Source organism: Scylla paramamosain, chromosome 24, assembly GCF_035594125.1.
Source record: "Scylla paramamosain isolate STU-SP2022 chromosome 24, ASM3559412v1, whole genome shotgun sequence".
NCBI lineage: Eukaryota > Metazoa > Arthropoda > Malacostraca > Decapoda > Portunidae > Scylla > Scylla paramamosain.
Genome location: NC_087174.1, coordinates 9,143,328 through 9,163,327, shown reverse-complemented (window position 1 = coordinate 9,163,327; position 20,000 = coordinate 9,143,328). Strand labels below are relative to the sequence as shown.

At 40.3% G+C, this 20,000-nt stretch overlaps 3 protein-coding genes and 1 long non-coding RNA gene across 6 annotated transcripts in view; 2 read left to right on the top strand and 2 right to left on the bottom strand.

Annotated features, from left to right (window-relative positions):
- The window catches only part of LOC135112701 (uncharacterized), a 6,169-nt gene extending 1,300 nt beyond the window's left edge, over positions 1-4,869 (top strand). The window contains exons 1-3 of the long non-coding RNA XR_010274537.1: positions 1-4,441; positions 4,569-4,609; positions 4,719-4,869. The exon at positions 1-4,441 is cut by the window's left edge and continues 1,300 nt beyond it. This is a non-coding gene — a long non-coding RNA (uncharacterized LOC135112701). The remainder of the gene's footprint in view (positions 4,442-4,568; positions 4,610-4,718) is intronic.
- The window catches only part of LOC135112700 (uncharacterized), a 20,982-nt gene extending 15,846 nt beyond the window's left edge, over positions 1-5,136 (bottom strand). The window contains exon 1 of the mRNA XM_064027392.1: positions 4,727-5,136. Within this exon, the coding sequence (XP_063883462.1) occupies positions 4,727-4,850 (124 nt within the window). The 5' untranslated portion in view covers positions 4,851-5,136. The remainder of the gene's footprint in view (positions 1-4,726) is intronic.
- Positions 5,137-7,687: 2,551 nt separating this feature from the next.
- LOC135112699 (uncharacterized) lies at positions 7,688-15,377 on the bottom strand. 3 transcript variants are annotated; one of them, XM_064027390.1, is made up of 9 exons: positions 15,115-15,377; positions 13,656-13,931; positions 12,264-13,448; positions 11,755-11,922; positions 11,378-11,503; positions 10,837-11,019; positions 10,052-10,261; positions 9,501-9,632; positions 7,688-9,159 (listed from the first exon to the last, which is right to left on the bottom strand). In XM_064027390.1, exons 2-9 carry the CDS (start codon positions 13,923-13,925, stop codon positions 8,173-8,175), a joined length of 3,261 nt encoding a protein of 1,086 aa, XP_063883460.1. In that variant the 5' UTR covers positions 13,926-13,931; positions 15,115-15,377; the 3' UTR covers positions 7,688-8,172. The 3 variants fall into 3 exon arrangements, with proteins under 3 accessions (XP_063883460.1, XP_063883459.1, XP_063883461.1); XM_064027389.1 differs by having other exon boundaries at positions 15,127-15,375; XM_064027391.1 differs by having other exon boundaries at positions 13,680-13,931; positions 15,127-15,374.
- A 1,467-nt stretch (positions 15,378-16,844) lies between these two features.
- Positions 16,845-20,000, top strand: part of LOC135112695 (TGF-beta-activated kinase 1 and MAP3K7-binding protein 1-like) — a 24,102-nt gene continuing 20,946 nt past the window's right edge. Inside the window, exon 1 of the mRNA XM_064027358.1 lies at positions 16,845-17,046. The gene's annotated coding sequence lies outside the window, so the exon portion shown is untranslated. The remainder of the gene's footprint in view (positions 17,047-20,000) is intronic.

Sequence of the window (20,000 nt, the reverse complement as noted above, 5' to 3'; positions counted from 1 at the left end):
ATTTCTACTCTCCTTCCTTCACTTATACATGATCCTCCCTTTTTTCTGCGTAGCTATTTACACTTTCCTTCCCTTTCCCTTTACTTACTTTCGCGATTCGCTCTTCCTTCCTTGTGCATTGAAAAAAAAAAAAAGGTATACGTAGCAATGAAAGCAAGGAAGTCAATCAAGCCATAGACAAATTAGACTTAACAAGGAATTACGTTGAGAAGTAGGAAGACATTAACAGGAGCATCGACCGTTAGCAGGGGAGGGAAGAAATAGTGAGAAATATCATGAAATTGTCCGTCATTAGTAGAGAGAGGTGAGGGTGAGAGGAGGAGGAGGAAGTTGGGGACGCGCGGAAGAAACAAGGAAGAGTCTAGATTACATAAGATTAGCTATGTAAGAACAGGTACAAGGAGACGTGCTGCTACTACTACTACTACTACTACTACTACTACTACTACTACTACTACTACTACTACTACTACTACTAGAGGGGTGAGGGATGGAGTGAAGGTAAGGTGACAAATTCTGAGAGACCGTGAGAGTAAATTGGGGATGATAAGGGTGATTATAAGTGTAATCTCAGAGGAGGTTAGTTTACGGATAGATAGATGAATAGATAAATAAATAGAGAGGTAGATGGAGAAATAGATGGATAGATAGATAGACGGATAGATGAATAAATAGATAGACAAGTAGAATAAATAGACGGGCACTATAGACAGATAGACATATATTTACTAATCACCACACCCATTCAACACTCACTCAACAAACCGCTGGTGATCACAACATACATTTAGAATGAAGGTAATTAACACGAGGCTTACATAATATAACAAATAAACGGGCCAGGTCCTCGCAAAATCACCTTATCAGCGCCAGGGGATTAGTGGCGTGTTTGTCTGGCTGGGGAAGGGAAAGAGGTGAGAGATAAGGATCCGTATTCCTAAACGCTTCAGCTGCAGTGAAAGTTATCAAGGTTTTCAAGGACTTTTTTTTTTTCATCCTTTTCACTGGTTAAAGTTCACTGGTATTTCATCCTTTTCACTGGTAAACTCTTTGGTAAACTCTTTCTTTCAAGAGGGAGGTTTGACTCTGTTCGGGCACCGGCACCTCACAAGGCTTTTTTTTTTTTTATCATTGTTATATTTTTGTTGCCCTTAGCCAGTTGCCCCTTCTACATAAAAAAAAAAAAAAAACTCCCTGACTGTTTCTGTATCCCATCCTCCCTCTGACTTTAATTCTCTCAAGAGTGAGGTCTCAAGACACCTCTGCAACTTTGGATAATCCAAAAACTAAGAGCAAAAGATAAAGGTAAAGAAATGAATAGACAAAAATAAATAAATAGGTAAACAGACTAATATAAGTAACTAGATCAATAGATAAAAAAAAAAAAAAAGCTTGGGTTATTTTGCTCGCTGCATTTACTCGTCATGGTTGTAGGAGGATCATTCATAAGTTGTCAATCTGCTTCCCTTTTTTGTATATCCCTCTCTTATCACGGGGACTTCTCAAGGTCGCTCGTGTTCCCTTCCCTTATCAGGAATGACCTTGACTGGTACAATGTCTCGTGCCTTAGTCTAGAGTGAGACAGTGGAGTTTTTATGGGTAAGAAAGTGCACCTTCAGGAATTTAGAAACAAGAAACGTTTTGAGGATTTAGGGTCAAAGAGTGGATTTTTAAAACGTCTTGCGACCGAAATAGTGGACTTTGGGAATTTAGAGTGAAATAGTGGACTTTTAAGGGATCAAAGTCCGAAATAATAGACTTTTTGGGAATTTAAGATAAAATACCAGGTTTTTAAACGTCTTAGGGCCGAAACAATGGACTGTTGGGAATTTAGGGTGAGTTTTAAGGAATCTAGTGAAATAGTAGAGTTTTAAGAGATTTAAGGAATTAATTACTCTTTAAGGCATTTGGGAATGATGGAGTAAACTTTTAGGGGATTAAAGGATTCAAATTTTACTAAATATACGTCAAGAGAGAAAAGACGTTGTTTTTTTTTTTTTTTTTATGAGAATTAAGGGCTCAGACTACATTAGCTAAAGCTGTGGCTTGTTCAAGGAATTCAAGATTAAGGGTTCAAATTCTACATCAATTAAAAAGAGTAGTATTTTTAAGGGATTTAAGTGTCCAAACTTCACTTCAGATAATGGAGTGAACTTTTAAGGAATTGCAGGATCCAAACTATACAAAGTGTACAACAAGAGAGGATGTCATGGTATCCCCTGTGTCTCCTTTGTGTGGACGTGTGGCCTTACAGCGGGGAAGGAGGGGCGTGAGAGGCTTGTGGAGGGAAAACCTACATCCCAAGGTATAACTCTCATCGGCATATTTTTGAGGGCTTGTTAACATCATTAGTGAGTCATTTCTCTGCTAAGTCGCGTATAACATTATTGGGGGGGATGAGGAAAGGATACGATAGTTTTCAGTACTGGTATGAAGTTACTCTCACCTACAGCATATAACTGAGGACTTTTCTAGTATTTTTAGTCACTTTATTTCGTGATAAGTCACGTCTGGTACTGTAGGGGGAAAAGGAAAAGGGTACGATAATTTTTAGTGCTGGTATAAAATTCCTGTTTACGCTATGCATGTTAACGTCTGTTCTTAGTGCTTCGTTCTCTCATGTATTTTTTTTTTTAGATCAGAGATGATTCGTTAGGTTCTTAATAGTCTTCCTTATTGTTGATCGGAATACTTGTTGAACTACCCCTAAAATCAATCCACTATCGCTGAAAACCCTGAAAACCTCGATAACTTCCACTAGAGGCTTTTAAAAGTATTCTACATTAAACGTCGCAATGTAGGAAGGATGGAGGGAGGGATGGTAAGAGTGGAGGACCGGAAGGGGAGGAGTCATCATCTCTCACCTTTCTAATGAGGGGTAAGGGGGTGTAGGTTTAAGGACACCACGGAGGGGGAGGGGGAGGAGGGTTGTCAACGGGGAAGAACAGAGAATACTTGAATCATGAGGTGAAGAAGAAACTCGCCTCCTTACCCCGCCACCTTGAGCCCCTTCTGACCACACGTGTCCTCGCCGCCTGTCCTGCCGGGGTGCACGTCAGGGTTTTCTCCCCCTCGCCCCCTTCCTCTGTCCCCTCGCCACTCGCCCGCTCCAGCTGCCGAGAATCCGAGGTGACGGTCTATCGGCTTAATTTCGTACCTCAGATGCAGCATCGCGGAAATCGATAACATAGAGTATGTAATTGAAATACTTCCGTGTGTGCCCCGCTTTGCAGTTTGTACTCGTAGATCCAGGGCTGTGTAGGGATGTAGGAGTGACGAGGCGGAGTGCTCCCCATACCAAGATGAAGAGAGTCCCATACCTTAGTCCACTCACACATTGTCTTATCACCAGCCCTAATGGCTCGTTGACGCTGCTGATCTTTAAATTATCTCGTCTCCAAACATTCCCCTGGAGGAGAGACCCTTTCAGCTTCATACCAGCGCCACGCTCCTCGGTCATTCGCTCCACTCCAGGTCAAGGCCATCACTGGTGCTATCTTGGCTCTAAAACGGTGCATGTGCATATCGTTCCTGTGGGTCTGTGGCAACCCGCAGCACGGCGCTCCCAACGCCAATCTCCACCGCGGTGCCTCGCGCTTCCTTTACTGCTTTGTTGCGACTGTGGTGTTGCGTCTCGGTGAGGTCACGGATTCCTTCTGAGTCATTATTCTTTCCGACCACACACACACACACACACACACACACACACACACACACACAGTACTTAGTAAAACATGTATCCTATACCATCTTTCTTTGAAACACACACACACACACACAACTACATAGATTTGGAAACAGAACGACACGAGTTTAATTTAAATCTCTTTACTGCTTTGTTGCGACTGTGGTGTTGCGTCTCGGTGAGGTCACGGATTCCCTGAGTCATTATTCTTTCCGACCACTCTTCTGTCCTTTCGCTGAACTCTTAATTTTTCTGCCTAGCTTCTCAATGACTCAGCTTCCCAGTCCTATATTAATTTCATGCACTAGAAAATGTATACGGACCTATATTAATGTATTATCATAAGATTTCAGTTATACTTTATTGACTCGGAAGCTTTAAACCATTCTGAAATTATATACCTTTGACGTCAGCGAACGTCATGGGAGTAACGGTACAGTAGATACCTCTTTTAACTTTCCATTCGCATGTTAATACTGTTAACAAAGCTTAATTGATAATGCCCAAAGATCGAGTAAATCAGAACTGCACATTGACGCTCTTGCTTCACACACACACACACACACACACACGGTGTGTTGTGTGTGAGTGGTTCAAAGATTGGTCAGTATGAGCTCTGAGCTCTTTCCATAGGGGGACGGCAGGCTGTCTCGAGAGATCAGCCTGACTGTACAGTGAATACACACACACACACACACCATGCTTGATTCTTGCTTTCTTTGTAATAGTGAAACATAGCTCATGAAGATCCACCAGGTGAGAGAACACACTTGTTGAACTCCTTGAATTCCAGAAACATTATTGATGTTTGTCTTTCTCCACTCATTCATGTCTGTGTTATGTGACAAACCACGCTCCTCACCCTCCCACTCCTCCCTGACAGGTACTCTCTTGACTTGGAAACTGAATGAATTACGAGGCGAGGTGAGAGTACGTTATTAATGTTTGTCACTCAGTCACTCCTGTCTATGTTATATGCCCTACTACTCCCTGACCCCTCCTCTCCCTGACCTCCCCGTCTTTTCCCTGACAGGCACTCACTTGGCTTGAGGAGACTGAATGAATTACTGGGCGAGAAGAGGCTGTAGGAGCGTCCCTTTCTCCCACATTTGTCCTCCTGGGGAAGGTACACCACCGAGCCATCCTTAGTGACTGCCGTGGCCATGCCGGCAGCTTGGTGACGGCACGGGAGCCACTGTTCCCGGGCACTGGTCGTTAACCTCACACACTACTACAAATCGAGACCCTCGCACGAGAAATTCAAGCGTTGCAAGACGATTATTTGACTCAAACGTGTATCAGTGAATCAAGGAGCACGCGGCCTCCAGTCACCACCGCACAGTAAAGGTTAGTGATTCAGCGCCTCAGGTAGTGTCCACTGTGTGTGTGGTGGAGCGTTGCAGATGTTAGCCAAGCGGAGGTCAGAGATGTACTGGTGACGGGAGGCAGTGCGAGCCAATAATATGAGAGGTGGGTCGTTGCCGTCATTCACCGTCACTGCCCCTCCCTCGCTGACCCCCTCATGACACCACTGCCTGCCACCCCTCCACAGTACCACCCAAAACCCGCCCCCCCCCCCCCCCGGGGCTCCTCTTCCCTCCTCCCCCGATTCTTCGGTCTTAAGGAACTGTCGCCTTCTTTAGGAGTCTTCTCGCTTCCTCCTGTGATCGCGCGCGCGCGCGTGCACACACACACACACACACACACACACACACACACACACACACACACACACACACACACACACACACACACACACAGTACTTAATAAAACATGTATCCTATACCATCTTTCCTTGAAACACACACACACACACACACAACTACATAGATTTGGAAACAGAACAACACGAGTTTAATTTAAATCTCTTAATAAACTCCAATTAATTGAAATACAATCATAATACATTATCTCTCTCTCTCTCTCTCTCTCTCTCTCTCTCTCTCTCTCTCTCTCTCTCTCTCTCTCTCTCTCTCTCTCTCTCTCTCTCTCTCTCTCTCTCTCTCTCTCTCTCTCTCTCGTCTCTCTCTCTCTCTCTCTCGTCTCTCTCTCTCTGTGATTTTTTTTTTCGGCAGTACTGTCCTTACCTCACCTCGCTTATGCAAGGGTTTGAAAGAGGGATACACGTGTTTCTCTCTCTCTCTCTCTCTCTCTCTCTCTCTCTCTCTCTCTCTCTCTCTCTCTCTCTCTCTCTCTCTCTCTCTCTCTCTCTCTCCTTGATTCCCTATGCCGGTGATTTCATTACGGAACTGCGTCAGGTGAGTTTCGTGTGATGGTGGTGGTGGTGGTGAAGGTGGTAAAAGAACAGAATAGGATAGGTGGAGTGTGTGTGTGTGTGTGTGTGTGTGTGTGAGTGAGAGAGAGAGAGAGAGAGAGAGAGAGAGAGAGAGAGAGAGAGAGAGAGAGAGAGAGAGAGATCCCTAAAACTTCCTCACACACACACACACACACACACACAGTCAATGAGTACGTGAAGGACATCTGTTGTGGATGGGCTGGCAATGCATAACAATGTTCAGTGTCCACAATAGCTTCGCTGGCACGCCACTTCTTCTCACCTCTATTCCAGTGATAGTCAACCAGGGCGCATGAATTTTTCGATAGGGTACAGTACTTGGAAATAATGGAGTATATGGAGGGTTACATGACACGGTCAGTGTGTTTAAGAGTGCATAGTAGAAAAAAAAAGATGTTTTAGGCTGAAAATTGTGTTTTGGGAAGAAAATTGAGTGTCCTGTTATATGTACATACATACTATACATGACATGGCTAGTGTGCATAAGTGTGCAGAAGGAAAAAAAAAATTAAGAAGGAAATTGTTTTTAGGAAGGAAACTGAGTGTCCTGTTATGTGCACATACATGCTGTCCATGACATAGCCAGTGTACATAAGAGTGTGCAATAGGAAAAGATGTTTTAGGAAGAAAATTGTGTGTCATATAAGAAGTTAATTTAAATTGAGATTAAAGTATTACAAAATTTTTGTATTATATTAATGTATTACACTCAGATTCATGTCTCATGTGTCTGAGATGTGGCATTTTGTTTTTATTATACATTTAAGTACAAGAAAGAAGAGTACACTGGTTTGTCCAAATTATGTGAATAAAAGACCTTGTGTGGGAAGGTTATGGATGTAGTAGGTGGAAGAAGAGGATGAGGGAGCTCATAGTTCTAATGAAAGAAAACATTGCAAGTGGCATAGGAAGAAGCCTTAGGAAACAAGATATGTAAGACAAGAAAAGGTAGAAAAGGCTAGCAAGAAACAGCAACCTGATATAGGAATGGATTAAAGCCAAAAACAAATAAGATGCCATGATCATCCTTTGTTAATATTCAGAGCACTGTAAAAGATTGCATGGATACAGAAAGAGTGTGTGTGTGTGTGTGTGAGAGAGAGAGAGAGAGAGAGAGAGAGAGAGAATGGGAGGTTCATTTGGTCTTTTCCAAACTACATAACTATTTGAGACTGTAGTACAAATATAGCTAAGTGTCTAAAAAATTAAAGATGATTATGTCTGAAATTTTAGTTGGAAATATGATGCTAGAATCCTTGGTAATGCAATTATTTAGAATTTTCATCATCATTAGTGAAGCCACAACTACTGCCTCAAGGAATCTAAATGAAGTCAGTCCCACAGCAGTGACAGAACAGTACTAGTCATGCTGTGAGACTCAGCATTACAAGACACACACACACTTGGCTCAGTGTTATCAGTGTCTACATAGCGAGGGACTCAAGGGGCTCATTTGCTTGTCCTCGGGCTGGGTGTGGTGTAATAACCTCTCCATTGTTCTTCCTTATCCAAGTTTTTACTGGCTATGCTCAGAATGTTCTAGGCAAGAGTAGTGTTGTCTTTTCCAATTTGTTGCTTCCTGTATTAGTCTTAAGGTGACAAAATAAAGGATAATATAGATTTAGGTGACTAGGGCTTTGTTATATTAAATGCAATAGGTAGGAAATACAATAAAATATACATCAGAATAACTTAAAATATTGCTGTCATTTTTTTTATTTTATTTCACAACTTTATCATCTGTAATACAAAAAGAAGTGCATGATAGGGCAGTGGTAAGCCTTTGATGACTCACTGATGTATGCAATATACTCTGTGTGTACACACACACACACATATATATATATATATATATATATATATATATATATATATATATATATATATATATATATATTATCAAGAAAATGTGGTTAATTCTTGATTTACAAAAATTAACAAAATGAGGCAATATGTATGTATAAATGTGGATTTGTATGTGTGGTGGTGCCATACATGCCAGGTATCAAAAAAAAGTAGTTGTATAAAAATATATATCTTTCTTCTGATATTTGTATATTCATTCATATACTACTTATTTTGGCTTCAGTACAAGTTAGCTTCAATGGAAATACTTTGCTTTCTTTCCAAGTCCATAGCTGCCTTAAATATATTCCAAGGACACAACACTTCACACCCTCCTACCAACATTTACTGCAGACTGGAGTTCGACCCCTCAAGTATCATGGTGTGCACTGCTTGGGGGCTTATCTCAGGGTCCAACACCTGCTGCGTCTGGCTTGTCTCTGCAAATGTCGGGTTGGAGACAATCAGGATATCCCCTCTGCTGCTTCCCTCACCATCCTGTTGCTCCAACTCTGATCTCTCATCACTTGGTATCCAGATTTTGATGGTGGATTGTGGCTGACTTATTTCACCAGTGTCTTCAGAGACTTTTGTGAGGATAACCACCTCCTCACAGTCTGCCACAGCAGAGTCATGGATTGTGGCTGGCAGCACCTCGGCCTTTCCCTCCCTTGATATGATCAAGGCGTCACCACTGGGTGTGTCTTCACTGTTCAGCAAACACCCAACATCAATAGGTTCCACATGTCCATCACAGGATATCTGGCCAGCAATGCTCCCAAGAGTGATGCTGCTGCCTTCCTCCAAGCTGGTGGCAGAGGTCAGTAGTGGGTAGCTTAGTTGCACATGGCCAGCCTCCCCACTAGCCACCTCTTGCTCTGCCATACTGCTAACCAGATGAACCACTGGGCCAAGGTTACTTGAAGAACCTCCATCAGCAAGCTGGTCATCAAGCATCTGGGATTGAGTGGTGTCCTCAAAGTGCTCCTCCTCCCCAGCAGTCCCAATTACCTTGATGTCACAGTATGGGGAGTTGCTGCTCTCCTCCTTCACCACGTCATCTGGCACCTCAAAGTAGATCTCAGGGAGGCTGGTCACTTCGTCGTGGCACTTGAGCATGTGCCTCTCATAGCGCTCCTTGATGCGGAACTCCCGGAAGCAGTGGCGGCAGCGGAGTGGCCTGAGGCCTGTGTGCACCCACTTGTGTTTCAGTAATGCCTCCTTGGTCTTGAAGTCTTCACTGCAGATGTGGCACAGGAATGGGCGGCTGTTGGTGTGGATGCGCTGGTGGCTGACCATGTTGCTGTACTGGCTGAAGGGACGGCCACACACCTGCACAGAGGAGACCACTGTGATGTCATAACTCACCTCCTATTCTGATTTTTTTCTCTCTCTATCAGGACTAGCACCTTCAGTGGGCCTTTTTTATAATTTTTTTATTGCGCTAGGCCAGTGCCAAAATCTTTCATGATGTGATAACCATTTTTAAGCTAAACATGATTTAAAATACAAAAAAATATTTGGTAATTATCATACATTAACAGGGAGACAAATTTCTGGACCCACATCCCACCTCCTTTTCAACCCCATACTGACACCACTAGTATTAAATATTAGAGCATTCTATAGAACATTCTCCTTTATAACATGAGGCAGAATCTAAGAATACTCACCTTACAGCAATATTTCTTCTCCCCTGTGTGGACAACCTGGTGGTTCTTCAGCAGGGCAGCATTACAGAATGTCTTGTCACACACACTGCACTCGAAGGGACGTTCTCCAGTGTGCACTGACCTCATGTGTACCTTGGGAAAAGAAAAAAAACTATAGTACAAAGAGTAATAAACATGTCTTAAGATTGTTGCTATTCACTTTGTTTTGCATAATTAATAAGTTAGAGCTTCTCCTATACCTGGAAAATCCTGAAGCTGTATTAGTGTTGTAACAAGTCATAATTGTCTAAAATTTGTGTCTTTTCCTTAAAAACACCTCATCAGCCTTTGCAGTAGCATAGGGTCAGTATATCAATGCAGAAGGTGGTGGGAATTTATGATCATGGCACACCTCAGACCAATACCATGCAACAGCCCTATTCTGCTCCAGTCAGTAAAATGTGATAGAAAACTGTTATGGTGTTTTTGATGAGGAAAACACTAATTTCAATGTTGCACTTGTCTGACTCACTACAGAGTTACAATTCAGATTCAATAAAATTTTTTCTTACCTGTAATGAGCTTGCCTTTGAATATGTCTTTTTGCACTCCTGGCATGCAAAGGGCCTTTCTTTTTGGTGAATACTTGCAATATGGTTCCTCAGGTTTCTGTATGATGTGAGTTCCTTGTCACAGTGGCTGCAGTGGAAGCGTTTACCTCCCACATGAGTTGCAATGTGTGCCTGAAGATCTTTTGCCACCTTGAATATCTTCCCACAATACTAGAAAAAGTAAGAGATCAGTTAACTAAACAACCTCTCTATTATGAGGACGAATTTAGTGCTTAGTTGTACCTCTACAGTTTTCTAAAGGGATTTCAACCACATTTACAAAAAGTATAAGTGAAAGGACAGGTAAGGTCTCAGTGCAAGAGTACAAATTCTGTGGAGGGATTCAATTCCCCTTGCATCATTCTGTTTTAGTTCTTTTTTACAATAATCAGGAAATAACAACATGATGCTCAACCTTGGAGCTTCATGAAAATACTGAGATACTGATCTGAAGAAGGGATGAATTTGTCATGGGATTTGAATTCAAGTCAGAAGCATCATCATAAATATGCTTTTTCAGACACATTACTAGTTAGGTTACACATGGTCATCAAGGCCTGATAAAGTTTTGGTTGGCCTTTACTGTTCTAGCAATAAGCTATAGCAATATTCATTATAGCTGGCTGTGAAGTTTTTAGTCAGGTCCTATTCTCCTGTACATACTTTTGAAAAATCACTGCAACCATTACTACTATTTTGTAACCATCTGAATGGATGACACCAAAGAAGCACAGTAAAAGCCTCACCTTGCACGGCAGGTTGGCAGTCCTGTGTCTTCTCTCATGCTGGTACAAGTCACAGCGCCTCCTGAACATCTTCCCACAGTACCTACACATCTGCCGTGCCTCATCATGTACGCCTCGAATGTGTGATTGGCAGCTGCGTTGATCAGAGAATTTCTTCCCACAGTGTTCACATTCAACCTCGCTCTGGTATAATGAAGAAAATGTGTAACTTTATTTCACAACATGAGGAAATAGGCAGTGCAGGAGAAGAATAATTAATGAATACCTTAGGCAACTGCAAGAAAATAACAAATGTGACATACAGGTATACACAAATAGACCAAGGGCTTTAGAGGAAGGATCTGATATATTGGTATTAACAAGTAACATATAAAACTTGAATTTGTAGCAAAATAAAAATGTATATGAAAAAACAAGGATGACACTATAAAGAGTGAAATGTATATAAATGATTACAGTATTTAGCAATTTTGGCTGCGTATACTGTATATGGGAGCAATACTTTCTAGCGATTGGTGATAAAAAATACACATTAACTTACCTTACTCTTACCACCAACAGAATCCAAAGTCTTGTTTTCCATGGTAATTTCTTCGACAGTGTCTTCCATTTTACTCTCCTCCACTGATGCCCCACACTGGTTGCTCTCTTTGTTACAATCACTTGTCTACAGAGAACAGCACCTACACTTTATATCCAAAATCACTACAGTTATCTTATATGAAAACTTAAGTCACCCTCAACAGCCTTATTTACATGACGGTGGAGATTAAGTTACAGTTACAGCAAACGTTACACTAATTTGTTTCTTGCTAAAGTGACATATTTTCCCATTATTTACTTATTCATCAATTAATACCTGTTAATATAAACCATCACTCCATTATGGAACTTGTCTATTTACAGAGTGATCCTTACTGTTGGTATTATGCAGCTTTGAATCTCCTCTGATATCCACTGGTTGATATCAACACTGCCCCTACCAGGCTGGTACTTCTCTGCTGAGCTGCCTCCTCTGCCTCCCTGTGAGGGCTGAGGGACTGGGCACACCTCGTCAGGGAAATCTTCACACCCTTTCAGCAACGCCTTGGAGATGAGCAGGTGTTAAAGCTATGATGTGAAGCTTTTTATTTATAATTTCAGTATTAATCAATCAATTAGTTGGTACAATATAATCTAGTGTACTAAATATTACTCTTATTTGCAGCATTAGATCAAACATGGACTTCTTACTTAAAAAATATTGCAAAAAAAATTGGAATATTATTTTGAGTGTTGCATTCAGTAAAGCTTCATGTAGAAAGTATGTTACTTTCATATGAGAATGACTATTTTTTGCTTTACTATAAAAGACTTCCAGTTATGTGTGTGTTGGAGGGGGAATGTCAAAACAAGAATATGAAATAGATATAAAGAATACACTAAACCTGGAATTTGAAAAGTCCATCCTCTTGCTCCTCTTCTTCAATTTTATCCTCATGAAGTGGCTCTGAGATCTTGTGATGGTGAGTGAGGGATGTTACTTGCTTGAGAGGGAAACTTGCAAGAGAAGACGACGGGGACATCATTGGAAGCCCCTTCACTTCTGATAGCAGTGATGGTGGTGGTGGTGAGCCAATGCCCATGGTGGAAGGCTCCAGTGGTCTCTCATTAATGTCCACAGAATCTTCCTGTACAATAGCTGATGGACAAGATATTTTTGCTAATGCCTCAGACTTTGTAGCTGCATCAGAGAGAAAGGGCTGATCAGCTGCAAATATTGGTGGCATGATGACTGTGGATGATGAGGAGGCTAATGCTAATGGAAGTTGTGAAGTGGGGCTCCTGTTTTCTTTCCCAGTAAATGAGGAAGAATCAATGAGAGGAGTAAGAGAAGTAGGAGGAGGAGGAGGAGGGGAAGAAGGAACAGGAAAAGGATTCTTTGTTGTATCATTATCATTTGTCAATTCATTTTCACATTTTTCATCAGTTTCTATAATAAGGGAAGTCAAAGAAGGCACTGCATGTTTTTGTGGCTTATGAGAAACATCAGACTGCTGTATCTTTGCTGGGCATTGCACAGGTGCTTCCTTTTCAATCTTTAACAATCCTGGTAATTTTCTCCTCTTCCATTTCCTCATTTTGGGGAGGTTTACCTCATAAATATCTGCACTATATCTGCTCTTTATTTTCCTACGTCTCCGCCCTCCTCCCACCCCACCAACGCTTCCACTGCCCTGCTCTGCCCTAGCCTCCTCCTTCACTTGGACAGCAGCTTTGGAAACTTGTGAGTGAACACTTTGTTTGTCACTGAACCTGTTCCTTTTCCTGCCTTTTCTCTGATGAGGAGATTCTGCTGTCTTCATTTGTGGCTCAATTACTTTTCCCTGAGATATTGTATTTTCCTGCTCAAAAAGTCCCTCCAGCTTCATACTGGAAGGATAGTAATCTGTGAAATCCTTGATCTGCAGCAGATTGGCAGCTTCCAAGACACTCTCCCTGATGCCTGGAGGGACACCTGTGCTGCCACAGTATAGGAAGTTGAGGATGCAGTGCAGGGCTTCTGGCACCACATGAGGGATTGTGATATCAACACAAGCATCACGGTGTTCAAGGTAGTGTTCATTCAGTACCTGAAATACAAAACATTGATGTAATCCTCAGATGGTTACAGAACATCTTTGATAGTATGTTGCACATGTTCTTGTGAGTATGTATTTTAGACAAGAACCTTAGCTATGTTTTGGACTGCAGTCACAATTCATTGTTAATCTTCATAGTGTAACTTGAAAGAAAAAAAATTGAGGAATTGAGATAAGCTTGTCAAAATAATTTCCCACCATTGTTTCACGTCCTAAGTCTACCTTCCTGAGAAAAGGTGAAGCAGCCCCTAGTATCAACTTGTGAGCAGGAAAACTAATGGAGTCCTTATGAGAGTTCTTCCTTCTGGTTGTTTGCCTTGATGTGATGGTGCTGCCTTGACCCTCCACACTGTTGGCTCCTCTCACTGATGTGTGTAGATACACATCCACCTGCACACCATCCTCTAGGAGTTTGCTTGCCACCTCCCAGATGACCCTGTTGTGGCTACTCCAAGTAAGGTGCTTCATGGTGTTCTGAAACAGTGGAAGAATTGCATTATTAATATTCCCTTCTTCCCTGAGAAAGAAAATAATGTGTAATGAGACTTACACAGATAATCTTATCAATAGCAGCTCCTCATGGAGCAGCTAAATTATGCACCTATGGTGATGAATACTCACTGTACAACACGTGTGTGGTGGTTTTGTTTTGGGGTCATGCATGGTTACATTACAGTGATGTGATACATCTTGCGATGAGGCTCGCTTGGAGGGATAGAGTGTTAGTACGCTGGTTTCCAGTATGGAATGCTCTCTTGTATCTCTTTCAATGAGAGCTGTCTGTTTAATGATGTTTTAGAAAATCATTAAATGTCATTTACTTCCAGCAAATACATAAATTATTTTCGGCCAATCACCATGTGTATGTGTGGTGACCATAGCAGTCAGCTGGTTAACAGCAAGGGTGCCCAGTATAACAATGGTAGCCAAATGCAGTGGACACAAATTTAAATACCAAGATTTTATCATACAGATCTATAAGATATATTTCTCAACCGCCTATCTCCCCTCCCTTAAGTTAGGTTAGGTAAAATTAGATCAGGCTAGAAAGTTCCCCTGTTTTCAAAATAAGGCATATCATCCTTACAATTTTTATGAATATAAAAATTTGTCTTTGCCACCAGGTACCTAAGCTTGTTGAGGATGGAGAAGGAGAAAAGAAGGTAATATCCTAACCATTTAAATTGCAGTTTAACACGATACATGTTAAACTGCAATTTATATGGTTAGAATAGCACAATAGTGGATATGGTGTGGGCAGAGCCCCTAATAAGCAAGGTTACGGATAGCATAACGGCCAGCAGGGATTATGGGAGGCCAGATATTCACTGTTTGTTGACTATTTTTTTTTAGAGATTTCCCCAAAGCGGTATTGTTCTCCTTAGACTTTTGAAATTTTCCAAATTTGGCCTATCTTGGCCTTCCTCCATTAGCTATTGGTAAGATTCACCACATACAGGAAGAAAATAGGGGACAACATAAGAGAGAGGAATAGTTGTTAGCAAAGTGCTGAAAAATTATATTTCTTCTGAGTTTGGTGATGAGACAGAGACAATCCAATAGATTCTGTGACCCTCCTAACTGTATGTTGGGCAGATTAAAAGGTGGTAATGTTGTAATTACAAAACTCCGTACTTCCTACTTACATCTTACTTACATTCCTACTTACATCTATATATTTCTTTCCTAGGCATACTTGGTGTTACAAGTCCACTCCTGGAAAACTTCGGATATCACTGCCATCATTAATAGTAACAAGATGAGGAAGTAACGCAGTGGGAATAAAAACTCCGTAACAATGTTTGTTTACGTCCTGCAGAGCTGAGCAACACGACGTCTGCCAGTTTGTTATTGTGCTGACAGGATGGCGAACACGATGGTGCCAGACCACCAGCTGGAGCAATCCTGAGCTAAAAGGTTTATTTTTACATACTTGCATGATTTATTTATTTATTGATAGGTTTACTGTTGCATGTAGGGAAAGTACAACTAAAGAAGAAAGCGGAACCAGCCAGCCTCCCCCTGGGCATAGGATAGCATTATATGAGGGAAATTGCACATTGAAAAAAAAAAAAAATTTAAAGCTATACAAATGATAGAATATATATATATATATATATATATATATATATATATATATATATATATATATATATATATATATATATATATATATATATATATATATATATGAGAGAGAGAGAGAGAGAGAGAGAGAGAGAGAGAGAGAGAGAGAGAGAGAGAGAGAGAGAGAGAGAGAGATACATTTATTGCATTAATAATGAAATACAATAAAGGAGGACGGACCTTGCCACCCACCCCATGGGCAAAGACTTTTTTTTTTTTTTATGTAGGAAGGACACTGGCCAAGGGCAACAAAAATCCAATAAAAAAAAAAAATGCCCACTGAAATCCCAGTCCCATAAAAGGGTCAAAGCAGTGGTAAGAAATTGATCAATAAGTCTCTTTAAGGTAGAGTATCAAAAATATAGAAATATAGTATACATTACAAGAATATAGGTAAATAAATAAATACAGATATTGTACACCTTATTGCATAAATATCCTACAGTCTGGGAGCAAACGTAGGATATTATCTGAGTATAGCCCTGAGAGTGGTTGAGTCTAAGAAATGGTCAATGAGGGTATACAAGTCATGTTGACCTTGCAGCCTAAATTTAGCAATGAGAGGACATTCCGTGACATTATGACGCAGAGTGTGTCCCCTTGGTGTAGCACAGCATACACCAGGAGAAGCACTGACTTCTCAAAAGTATTTATAGCCTATGAGAGAGAGAGAGAGAGAGAGAGAGAGAGAGAGAGAGATACCAAATGAAATATAATTCAACAAATTATTAGGGAAAAAAGGAAGAGAATAGAGACGAATACATAAATAAATAATAGAATATGATACAGAACGAATTATGAAGAAAGAAAAAAGATATATAATAAATGAAGGGCACTGACAATATACACACCGTGGTGCAGAGCGTACATTAACCTGTGGGAGACCAAGATGTGTAGATATTTCAATGAGTCTACCTGATTTTGTCCAAGACAAGTAAACATTTGATAATAATGAGAGGCTTGAAATCACACAAGCTTTTCATTGACTTCACACAAGGTCATACAATAGATGAAGAATTGTACAGTGTTAACACCGACTGGACGATTTCAAATTTGGCGTTTGAATTAGAGATATGTGGATATTTTGACAATTACAATTCTAATGGCTTATAATTTAGTTTTACATGTTCATACTTCATTTTATTTAACTTTTTATTTTGTATTAGAATAGTATGATATGAGAGAAGTTGGAGCTATTGGAAGCGGAGAAAGTAATTTGTAGATTGGTGGGTACGTAATCCACTAGTCCACGCAGGCAGAGGGCGAGCAGACGTCATAAAGTGATGGGTGGTGTTTGAAGGGCACTCGTGTGCAGCTGCCTTAGTTAATTTGGATTTACTCTGAGCATACGGTGACGCGTGCCATGGGTGCCTCTGTGTGCTGGTGCAGGCGTATTGCCTGCTGGAAAGTGTCTGGGAGGGCCGGGAGTTGCTCATGAGGGCTAGGAAGGCTCATAATATTGGTAAGTGACCCACCACTTGTCCACCTGGCGGACTTTGCTCAGTTTCTTTTCTTCAGACACCATCGTGCAATAGGCGGTCACTTTGATAGTGTTGTTCTTTATAATACATTAGTGTCCGTGTTTTCCGAAATTTTCGTCACTTTTTTTTTTATAGTTTTTATTTTTGAATGCTCATATTTCACATATTTTCTCTTCGCTAGGTATACATTTGTATATTTGACTCAATATTCCACGGTCCTGCTAACGTCCCTAGGACAAAATACCTATGAATTAACTACTAGAGAAAATTAAAAACTGCCAAAATTCAAGTTATCAGCTGAAGTGAAGGCTGGCTCTCCCTATATATCCGCCATTATTTGCTACATCTCCCATTTATCATAAGCCAATCCTGTCACTAAATGGAGCCACATGACTATGCTTTCATATCCGCGGGTCAGATATAACCGCTGTTGCCTCATTTTGGTGTGGTGAAATGTTTAAGTGATGCAGACTGATAGCTGTCTTCTCTACCGAGACCGCCGCCATGATGGATATACCTGTTGGAATCTGTCGATATTCAGATTATTTTATATTTTTTCTTGCTGTATTATTTCGGCTTTTAAGTAACTTTTTGTGGTTCCTAAAAATATTTTGTTATTTTTTAAGTGTTTTTCTCAATTCAGTATAGTAAAATGTGTTGAATTTGCAGGCATTTTATACGTATGTAAGGGTTGTTTCCTGGTGCATTTTTCATACCCTGTCAAGTACTTTTTTTTATTTAAGCTTATAATTAAGTTTTTATTGCTTCAAAAAATTAGTCACGATTTTTAAAGTGTTTAAAATTGCTGTGGAGGTAAATATGTGGCCTTGAAAATTATTTGTAGCCCCGTTAAAAGTCTGCTTTTCAACGTTTTAATAATATCAAATTTGTTTATTTCAGCTTATAACTCGCTTTAAATTGTTTGTAAAAATAGTTCAGATTTTTTTAAGTGGTTTGGCTTCGCTTTAAGTTGGGTTTGTGGGTTTATTATTGTTTTTAACCATTTCAAAGTTCCAACATTTTTTAATATCTTTCGTTTGAAATTTCTCTATTATTACTGAGGCTTGAAATGTTTTGATATTCCCGGTATTAGTTAAAGTATATGACAAGTCAGAATATGTAAAGCAATCCAGTCTAGGTACAATATTTCAAAATGCGATTTTCAAAATGAAATTACGTACGTATATAACGGACCGTGTGACGTCATCAACCAGCGTATTGTCATCAGACCGACACCTTTGCCCTTCCAGTCTTTCCTCATCAATGTTTAGCGTAATTTACATTGTTTTTCAGGTGCAATGAGCACACTACTTAGCTGATTTGTGCATAGATACGTGGTAGTTGCTTGATAAGTGTGTGTAATGAGTGTATGCATATATGGGGAGTGGGGTGTGGGGGAGCAGGGGTGTGTGGGGTGGTGAGCAAGTCTGCCACAGCTCACTACCTGGCCTGTCACTGCTCATGCCTGCCTGCCTGCTTGTTGTTTCTGTGTGTGTGTGTATGTGTGTGTGTGTGTGTGTGTGTGTGTGTGTGTGTGTGTGTGTGTGTGTGTGTTTTCCCATAGGCTTTCACACCACCACCTCTTCTTCCCTCACTACCCTCCTCCTCCTAACCTATCCTCCTTTGCAAGAGGGGTATATATCTCTAAGTTTTCAAATACAATATAATAATAAGAATTGGAGAAGTAATAAGGAAGGAGAAATGATGGTAACGAAAGAAAAACTGCAAAAATTAACATAATTAAAATAAACTTTAAAAATTATCTCAATAATAAATATTAGTAAACTCTCAAAAATGAAATTAACAGTCCCTGGGTGAAGACTGGCGGCCACCTCGTCATGTATATGAGCAACAACAACATTCGGCTAGGGTTTGAGATGAGGCGGTTTTCAGCTTTAATTGTGTGTAAATAGTCAGCATCACTTGCTAGAGTGACGGGAGCAGTGGAACTGCAGTAGTGGTGGTGGAGTTGGAGTGGTGTAAGGTAATAAGAGCTCGTGTCAGCTTCGGTAGAAAATAAGTGTGTGATTTTATTTGTTGGAGTTGTGGGCTCGGCATGACATTGCTTGTGGCGAAGCTTTTTATGTGAGCTTCAACACAGAGACGAGTTTTATAGCCAAAATACCAAACCCGGGGTAAGTGGAGCTACATTTTGAGATGGCGGATTTCTGGCTGGCGAAGCAAAATGTTCAGTCAGACTTAAACTGCAGAACACCACAAGTCTTGTTTGAAGAAACTGAAAACAAGCAACTATATTTGCTCACCTTAATGATTACTTTATTACCTGTTCAGCTTGATTGTTCACCTTACCAGACCTAACCTGACCCAACTTCGCCTCACCTCACCCAACATTGTCTTCATCTTTACTTCTCTTCTTTCCTTTTCATATTGACTTCCTCTTCCCAGATAATATGGAGATATGCTTAGCCTCTTCTCCCGAGGTTAATACTTACGTGTCAGATAGAATTAAAGTTGTAGAATATAATACATTATATATCGATTTATTAATGAAAAAAAAACAAAAAAGTAAAAGTTTAATGAACTGATGCATTCCCACATGACACCCTCCCCATCCAAATGCTTGAGAGTCAGTGCTGGCTGGCTGCTGGAGCTGTGCGGGGCAGGATGGGATTAACCGTTACAGGAATTACAGTACATAGTTATTTGAAGTTCTCAGTTAATAAAAAGAAATAAAATAAATAAATAAATGGTTAAGTTAGGTGTTAAGGGTTTGATCTATACTTGAGAGAATACATTTTATTTATCATATATATATATATATATATATATATATATATATATATATATATATATATATATATATATATATATATATATATATATATATAATTTTTTTTCTTTGGTATACATATTTATTAATTTTGTATTTGTATCTTTTTTTTCGTGTGTGTTATGGGAGAGGCTGAGAGAGAGA

What these genes read in the sequence shown, in the direction of transcription:
- LOC135112699 (XM_064027390.1), bottom strand. Translation starts at nt 13,925, where the DNA reads ATGAAGCACCTTACTTGGAGTAGCCACAACAGGGTCATCTGGGAGGTG. An exon ending in ACTTAGGACGTGAAACAATG is followed by an intron (nt 13,449 to 13,655) that starts GTGGGAAATTAT and finishes TTTGTATTTCAG; the next exon opens with GTACTGAATGAACACTACCT. An exon ending in AGAAGAAATATTGCTGTAAG is followed by an intron (nt 9,160 to 9,500) that starts GTGAGTATTCTT and finishes TCCTCTGTGCAG; the next exon opens with GTGTGTGGCCGTCCCTTCAG.